The sequence below is a fragment of the Heteronotia binoei genome, chromosome 17, assembly GCF_032191835.1.
Source record: "Heteronotia binoei isolate CCM8104 ecotype False Entrance Well chromosome 17, APGP_CSIRO_Hbin_v1, whole genome shotgun sequence".
NCBI lineage: Eukaryota > Metazoa > Chordata > Lepidosauria > Squamata > Gekkonidae > Heteronotia > Heteronotia binoei.
In genome coordinates this window covers 40,482,811-40,491,410 of record NC_083239.1, presented here as the reverse complement: position 1 = coordinate 40,491,410, position 8,600 = coordinate 40,482,811, and the positions used below count along the sequence as shown (strand labels likewise).

At 47.4% G+C, this 8,600-nt stretch overlaps 1 protein-coding gene across 1 annotated transcript; it reads right to left on the bottom strand.

Annotated features, from left to right (window-relative positions):
• Window positions 1-228: 228 nt before the first annotated feature.
• Window positions 229-6,623, bottom strand: LOC132586081 (protein NKG7-like). The gene is made up of 5 exons (XM_060258024.1): window positions 6,403-6,623; window positions 4,680-4,936; window positions 3,173-3,319; window positions 1,251-1,379; window positions 229-507 (listed from the first exon to the last, which is right to left on the bottom strand). Exons 2-5 carry the CDS (start codon window positions 4,849-4,851, stop codon window positions 470-472), a joined length of 486 nt encoding a protein of 161 aa, XP_060114007.1. The 5' UTR covers window positions 4,852-4,936; window positions 6,403-6,623; the 3' UTR covers window positions 229-469.
• Window positions 6,624-8,600: the final 1,977 nt, after the last annotated feature.

The following is an 8,600-nucleotide window of genomic DNA, read 5'->3' as shown; positions in this document are numbered from 1 at the left end:
GGATCCCCCACTGGGACCTGGGGATTGGGAAGCCTAACATAGCCTTTCAAGAAAAACAACAGGAGCAAGAAAACCATGAAAAAAATTGCAGTTCCCCCAACAAAACCAAGGCCTCCTTCTGGTGTTACCTCCTAGTTCTGGTATTCAGACATTTCATGCCTCTCAAAATGAATAATCCCTTTAGTCACCATAGCTAGTTCCCATTGATGGACCTTTTGCACGACACTGTTGCAAAATGGTTAGGTATTTATTTATTTATTTAAAATGCACATTTTGGACAGAGAAAATTATCAAAAAAATAATTTCTTCACGCAAAAGCAGGCAACGCGCAGCGGAGAAGTTTGTTTTTTTCTTTCCTTAAAAAGTGAGGGGGCTGCCTTCCTCATTTCTTCCACAAGGAGTTCCCTGGATCCGAATTCTGTACTAAGCAGTTGAGAACCCAGCACCATCCCAAAATTGTAGTTCATCTCTATGTTGCGCTAGAGACTGTCTTGTAAGCAAGCCCACCTGTCAGGGGAGAACAGAAAAATTATCAAGGCAGAAGATGAAGTAGGCCGACAACACATCACCAGAAGCAAGGCTCTTTTTGTAGCAGGAACTCCTTTGCATATTAGGCCACACGCCCCTGATGTAGCCAATCCTCCAAGAAGCTTACAGGGCTCTTCCTACAGGGCCTACTGTAAGCTCCAAGAGGATTGGCTACATCAGGGAGGTGTGGCCTAATATGCAAAGGAGTTCCTGCTACAAAAAAAGCCCTGTAGCCAATCCACTGGTGGATTTCTCTTCTCATCCAATCCTGAGAGTCCAGCACTTCCTATTAAACACCAGACGCTCTCTCAAAGCAAGCCCACCTGTCAAGGGTGAAAAGAAACACCATCAGGGTAAAAGGTGAAATCGAAGGGAGTGTTTCAAGAAACATTCTGGACCTCTGAAGGATCTCATTGCTCAACCAAACCCCAGAGTCCTTCCATGGTATGCATGCACACACACACAAATTCTCAAGGCTTTTATTGTAGCAGGAACATATTAGGCCACGCCCCATCACTGTAGCCAATCCTCCTGGAGCTTACAGCAGGCCCCGTACTAAGAGCCCTATAAGCTCTTGGAGGATTGGCCACATCAGGGGTGTGTGGCCTAATACGCAGATGAGTTCCTGCTACAAAAAAAGCCCTGCAGATGCTCATTAAAAATAATTCTGAGAAGGGTAAATGAGACGATGATCAGTTCTAATTATCAGGATATATACTCACCAGTTATAAGAAAAAGCAGGAACGTGGCCCAGCCAAGACCAAAGGACCATCCAAACTGGATCCCAAAGCCTGGGAAATGATGATTGTACACTCCTGTGAATGTGGACATGGCAATCATGGAGCAAACACCTGGGAACACACACGAAAAAGGAGTTATCCCTTACGAACCCCCAGTTCCTACGTTGCTCTTGTACTTGCCTAACCACGCAGAGGAGCTGGTAGTCCTGTTTCAGATGCCATAGGTTTTTAGCAAAATGGATTAAGGTTGCCATCTCCTTCCTCGCAACTGGTAGAGGATGGGAGGGGAGTTACTGAGAGTAGCAGTAGGGTTGCCAATCCCCAGGTGGGGGCAGGGGATCCCCAGGTTTGGAGGCTCTCCCCCCACTTCAGGGTCATCAGAAAGCAGGGGGAGGGGAGGGAAATGTCTGCTGGGAACTCTATTATTCCTTAGGGAGATTTATTCCCATAGAAAATCATGGAGAATTGATCCGCAGGTATCTGGGGCTCAGGAGGGGCTATTTTTTGAGGTAGAGGCACCAAATTTTCAGTATAACATCTATTGCCTCTCCCCAAAATATCCCCCAAGTTTCAAAAAGATTGGATCAGGGGATCCAATTCTATGAGCCCCAAAAGAAGGTGCCCCTATCCTTCATTATTTCCTATGGAAGGAAGGCATTGAAAAGGCGTGCCGTCCCTTTAAATGTGAGGGCCAGAACTCCCTTGGGAGTTCAATTATGCTTGTCACACCCTTGATCTTGGCCCACCCCTAATGTCTCCTGGTTCCACCCCCAAAGTCTCCTGGCTCCACCCCCAAAGTCCCCAGATATTTCTTAAATTGGACTTGGCAACCCTAAGTAGCAGGTAGGCCCAGCTGACATATAGCGATGTGTCCAGGGGTGTTTTTGAGCAGGAATGCACAGGAACATAGTTCTGGCTGGCTTGGCGTTAGGGGGTGTGGCCTAATATGCTAATGAGTTCTTGCTGAGCTTTTTCTACAAAATAGCCCTGTGTGAAACGATGGTGACATCAGGGGGATCTCCCTTTTTTTTCAGGATGTGTTCCCCCTTGCTGGCCAGCTGATTGGCAGGTGGAACCTGAGAGCAGGGGACCGCCCTCCCAACTCAAAGGGGGAGTCTTGCAACCCTAAAATGGATGGACCTCAGCAACTATGGAGAAGACAAACCATACCAAATATCTCAGGACTAGCCAGCCAAACCCAAATCCAGAGGAGAGAACTATGTGATCAACTAGTTTGGTTCCCCACTGGAGAGAGAAGGAAAAAGAGACAGTCTAGCTACAGGGGTAGGGAACAGTGGCTCTCCAGATGTTTTTTGCCTACAGCTCCCATCAGCCCCAGCCATTGGCCATGCTGGCTGGGGCTGATGGGAGTTGTAGGCAAAAAACATCTGGAGACCCACTGTTCCCTATCCCTGGAGCATATTGGTTAAAGCATTGGTCTTCGATCTGGGAAACCCAAGTTTGGACCCTTATTTGCCATTGTGCTTCTATGACTGGGAAAAACTCTGTGACAGGAACCAAATATCCCAATAATGTGATCTTGGGTCAATCACACAGTCTCAGCTTAACCTACCTCAGGGCTTTTGAGGGGAGCAGGAACACCGAGGAACGCAGTTCCGTCTGGCTTGGCATCAAGGGGGTGTGACCTAATATGCAAATGAGTTCCTGCTGGGCCTCTTCTACCAAAAAAAAATAAGCCCTGACCTACCTCATAAGGTTTTTGAAAAGATAACATGAAGGACTGCTTTTGGTTCCAGTTGGAGAAAAGGTGGTGTATAAATGAAGTAATCATTCAATAGGTAAGAAATGAAATACATTTTAAAAAATCATAAAGGTGTAGCAAACCAGCGCAAAGAATGAAACTGTGGGAATCCCAACATTTCTTGCCAATTAAACAACAATACCTGCCACAAAACTGGCCAACACAGCAAGACACTTTATGGAAATAGAGCCAATGTGGCTGTGGAAAAATGAGGCAAAAAGACCCAAGAATGAAACAATGCCGGCCACCTTCCCCATTAACAAGAATGCTCGGGTGGCGTGGAAAAAACCTGCAAGTAGAAAGAAGGGGCGGGGGAGGGGAATCAAATGAGCATTAATGAAACACAGTTTTAAAAGCAAACTTAATATGAACGTGTATGATTACATCCAGGCCTCAAATTCAGCAGGAGCTCACAGGAGCATAGCTCCTGAACCTTTCCGATGGCTCCCCCTCTTCCTCCCCCCCTACCTTGTCCAATGAATAGGAGGTGCAGCTGCATAACAATCCCTGGATTGGAGAGCAGCCAGCCAGCCAGCCACCAGGGGCTTTGCCACACCCCCAGCAGCCCTCATTAACCCCTGGAGAAGCCCGCACCACCCTTTCTCCACTTTTTATGTGATTGTGGGTAGCAGGTGGCTTGCTGGCCTTTTGACTGGGGGGAAGCAGCAGCTCAGGAGAGCCTCTGTAGAGTGAGGCCTGCTTGGGCTGGCTGGACCTCTAGCCAGACCAAGCAGGCCTCACTTGCCCGGGGCTCTCTTGCTTTTGGCTGGGGGAGGGGAGGCATATGCTAATGAGTTATGCTAATGCGCTCCACCACCTATTTTTCTACTAAACTACCCCTGATCACATCTACATTTTTATTTGTGTTGTTTTTTGGTAACACGCTGGATAGTGCATCTGCAGCAGCAATAAATATGAATTTATTGTTTTATTATTGTGTTGTTCACCTTAAATGTTGTTAGCCGCCCTGAGCCTGCTTCGGTGGGGGAGGGCGGGATACAAATAAAATTTCACATTACATTACATTACATAATCCAGATGTAAAGACAGTGGCAGTAGTATTGCTTTTTATAGCGTTGTATAGTCAAGGAAGAATAGGAATTGGGTGGGACCATGGCTCAGTGGTAGAGCATCTGCTTGGCATGTAGAAGGTCCTAAATCCAATCCCCGGCATCTCCAGCTAAAAAGAACCAGGCAGGAGGTGATGTGAAAGAGCTCAGCCTGAGACCCTGGAGAGCTGCTGCCAGTCTAAGTAGACAATACTGACTTCGACAGACCAAAGGTCTGATTCAGGATAAGGCAGCTTCATGTCTTCATGTGAATTACTGCAGAAATCTGCTATCATACAACCCCCCTCCCCTGGCAACACACACACGCATTTAATCCCAACAACAGAAGGACTGATTGACACTTTGTTGTACTACCCAGCAGTGGAATTCTAGCAGGAGCTCTTTTCCATATTAGGCCACACACCCCTGATGTAGCCAATCCTCCAAGAGCTTACAAGACTCTTTTTTTGTAAGCTCTTGGAGGATTGGCTACATCAGGGGAGTGCGGCCTCATATGCAAAGGAGCTCCTGCTAGAAACCCACCCCTGGATCTAACACATCCGTAGGTGTCCCGTCCCAGGACAGAAGATCTTACCTTACCTGGCACCTGCATCCCATATGACATACAAATATTATGATCGCACGTTTGCCACAATCCTGCGTGGGCACTTTGGTCTGAATTCACAATCCAGTAGTCTGAAGCCAGGGCAAGCATGAGGAACAAGAGGCTCAGGAAGGAGGAGAAGCAGGCAACGATCCGCAGGGGTTCCATAGTGGAGAGTGGGGGGACACAGCAATTGTATCGGAGTCTTTGTTAGCCACAAAATTATATTCATATGATATAGCTAGAAGAATGTCTGTAATAGAAAAGAGTTTGTAAGCTACAGAACAGCTGTAAACAGAGCCTGGAGAAGATGGTTGCTTTGGAGAGTGGAGTCTATGGCAAGGGTGGCCAACGGTAGCTCTCCAGATGTTTTTGCCTACAACTCCCACCAGCCCCAGCCATCAGCCATGCTGGCTGGGTCTGATGGGAGTTGTAGACAAAAAACATCTGGAGAGCTACCATGGGCCACCCCTAGAGTCTATGGCATTGTGCTCCACTGAAGTCCCTGTCTTCCTCAGGCTCCATTCCCAAATTTCCAGGAGTTTCCCACCCTGAAACTAGTAATCCTACCAAGGATTATTCCTTATGGAGATCAATTCCTATAGGTTATAATGGAGAATTGATCCGGGGGTATGTGGGACTCTGGGGGGTGTTTTTTGAGGTAGAAGCACCAAATTTACAGCATAGCATCCAATGCCTCTGCTCAAACCACCTTCCAAGTTTCAAAAAGATTGGATCAGGGGCCCCAATTCTATGAGCCCCAAAAGAAGGTGCCCCTAGCCTTCATTATTTCCAGTGGAAGGAAGGCATTTAAAAGGTGTGTGGTCCCTTTAAATGTGATGGCCAGAACTCCCTTTGGAGTTAAATTGTGTTTGTCACACCCTTCCTCCTGGCTCCACCCCCCAATGTCTCCTGGCTCCACCCACACAGACCCCAGATACTTCTTGAATTGAACTTGGCAACCCTAACTACACCCCCCCCCCCATGCCTGCTAGAGGGGACCTGCCAACCCTACCTTAAAAGGATGGGACCCTGTTTAGGATTGTGCTACAAGGGTTCAGAAGCTCTGCTGGAAGACTTGTTGGTAACTCTGTTTGCTGCCCCTGAATTCCTCAGGCAGGAGAAAAATTAATTGCAGGGGCTGCCGCTCAGAGCAGGTGGTGGAAAAATCTGCCCTTTGTGATGCAGACTACAGGGCAGGGCTGGCCAAACTTGCTTGATGTAAGAGCCACATCGAATAAATGTTAGATGTTTGAGAGCCGCAAGACATGAATGTCAGATGTTTGAGAGCCACAAGAAAGGGAGGCAAGCAGGCAAATAAATGAGAGATGGAGAAAGGGTGGAAAGAAAGCAACTTTAATTTTAAATGCATTCTCCAAGCCACCGGCTGGCTTGACTTGGTGAAGTGATTTAAAGAGAGAAATGCCTTCTCCAAGCTGGCCAACGGGGCAGCGGGGGCTTCAAGAGCCGCACAATATGTGTGGAAGAGCCACATGTGGCTCCCAAGCCACAGTTTGGCAACCCCTGGTCCAAGGGATTATTCCTCAAAAGCACCCACTGCTTCTTGCAAGAATCAGTTGAGTGGACCCAAGTACTTGGGATCCCTGCTAAAGACTTGCTTTGAAGGCTTATTTTCCGCCCTGTGCTGACAGCATAATTATCGTAAGTAACTTGGAAAGCTCTTCAAAGACACAACTTGAACTTGGCAACTGAACATACCTTTCAGTTCTTCCGTGAATCGTGTTTCTTCCTCCCTCCAAATCAAAGATGCAGTGAGCGTGCCTCCATTCAATTAGGGCCCGTCTTTCCTACCAAACTTTCCAAGGCCATTAAAGGGCCAGGCTCCCTCCCCTGTTTTTTTTTGTGTGAAATAATTAACTGGAATATAAGAGGTATGCCCTTGCCTCCATTTCTTGAGCATTCCCCTTTTCACCCTTAGCACATCATTGGAGTTTTCTCTTTATCCATAAGGGCTTCCTGGATCCTCTACCATGTTTGCTTCTTGTTGGAATAGCAATGGCTTGTTTTAGGAGAGCCCACCCTTCGCTTTGCTCTTTTCCCTTCCCGTCATGGAATGATTCTCATCATGCCTCCGAGTTTACTAAAGTCTGACCTACTGAAACCTGGCATAAACTTATGGCTATGGACTTCCTTGGTCCCCCCACAGGAAAAGGAACTCTAGCAGGGCATGGTCACTTCCGTAAGGTCCTCACCACCTTCACTCCATCTACCATCTCTTGCCCGTTGGTCAAGATCAAGGGTGGACAAACTTGCTTTACATAAGAGCCACATCGGGAAAAAGTCAGATGTTTGAGAGAGACACAAGCAGGCCTCGGATTCAGCAGGAGCTCACAGGAGTGCAGCTCCTGAACCTTTCTGAGGGTTTCCCCTCCTCCTCCCCACCTTGTCCATTGAATAGTAGGTGTAGCTGCGTAACAATCCCTGGATGACCTCCACCACCTGTTTTTCTACAAAACGACCCCTGGATACAAGACATGAACATCAAATGTTTGAGGGCAGGCAGGCAGGAAGGAAAGAGAAGGGAAGAAGAGGTGGGAAAAAAGCAACTTTAACTTTAAATGCATTCTCCAAGTTGCTGGCTTGGCTTGGAGAAGTGATTTAAAGAGAGAAATGCCTTCTCCAAGCCAGCCAATGGGGGGTGGGGGCTTCAAGAGCAATACAATATGAATGAAAGAGCCACATGTGGCTTCCGAGCCACAGTTTGGTCACTCCTGGTCAATATTAAGTTGAGTATGGCTGATCACTGCCACAGGAGGTGGTGGCAGCTACAAGCATAGACAGCTTCAGGAGGGGATTGGATAAGCAGATGGAGCAGAGGTCCATCAGTGGCTATTAGCCACAGTTTATTGTTGGAACTCTCTGTCTGGGGCAGTGATGCTCTGTATTCTTGGTGCTTGAGGAGGCACAGTGGGAGGGCTTCTAGCCCCACTGGTGGACCTCCTGTTGGCACTTGGTTTTTTGGCCACTGCGTGACACTGATACCAATTTCGCACACAGCTTACCTTGCGGTCATGTTCCTCTTCTCTGCGCAGTGTCCGTCGGACTTCCCACTATCTGCGCCAGAGTTACATGAAGTGTGGCAGTTTTCGCGTAGCAAACATAAACCACTAAAACCCAGTTTACGTTTGCTACGCGAAAGCTGCAGCACTTCCTGTAACTCCAGCGCAGATAGTGGGAAATCCGACAGACGCTGCGCAGAGAAGAGGAACGTGACCGTGGGGTAAGCTGTGTGCGAAATCGATGTGAGTGTTGGACTGGATGGGCCATTGGCCTGATCCAACGTGGCTTCTCTTATGTTCTTATGATTCCCTCATAGGTTCATCCACCATTTGATGAAGGAAAGTGTTGGCCAGGCTGGTCAGGATTCATGAATGTACTTGACTGTGGAAGCGTCGACTGCGGGGTGACATGATAGAGGTTTACAAGATAATGCATGGGATGGAGAAAGTAGAGAAAGAAGTACTTTTCTCCCTTTCTCACAATACAAGAACTCGTGGGCATTCGATGAAATTGCTGAGCAGACAGGTTAAAACGGATAAAAGGAAGTACTTCTTCACCCAAAGGGTGATTAACATGTGGAATTCACTGCCACAGGAGGTGGTGGCGGCCACAAGTATAGCCACCTTCAAGAGGGGTTTAGATAAAAATATGGAGCACAGGTCCATCAGTGGCTATTAGTCACAGTGTATGTGTGTATATAAAATTTTTTGCCACGGTGTGACACAGAGTGTTGGACTTGATGGGCCGTTGGCCTGATCCAACATGGCTTCTCTTATGTTCTTATGGACAATTTACAGAGTTTGTCTTCCAGCACATATCAGTTTTAAAGTTTTAATGTGCAGGAAAACAAACTGGAGGTACAGCAATGTAAAACACATAGAAACTTCCAGAAATAG

Bases quoted from the DNA above. Each gene is read 5' to 3' on its own strand.
- LOC132586081 (XM_060258024.1), bottom strand. From the start codon at position 4,851: ATGGAACCCCTGCGGATCGTTGCCTGCTTCTCCTCCTTCCTGAGCCTC. The intron at 3,320-4,679 runs GTAAGGTAAGAT...TTCTACTTGCAG, and splicing joins ATATGGGATGCAGGTGCCAG to GTTTTTTCCACGCCACCCGA. The intron at 1,380-3,172 runs GTATTGTTGTTT...GTGTGTTCCCAG, and splicing joins GTTGGCCAGTTTTGTGGCAG to GTGTTTGCTCCATGATTGCC.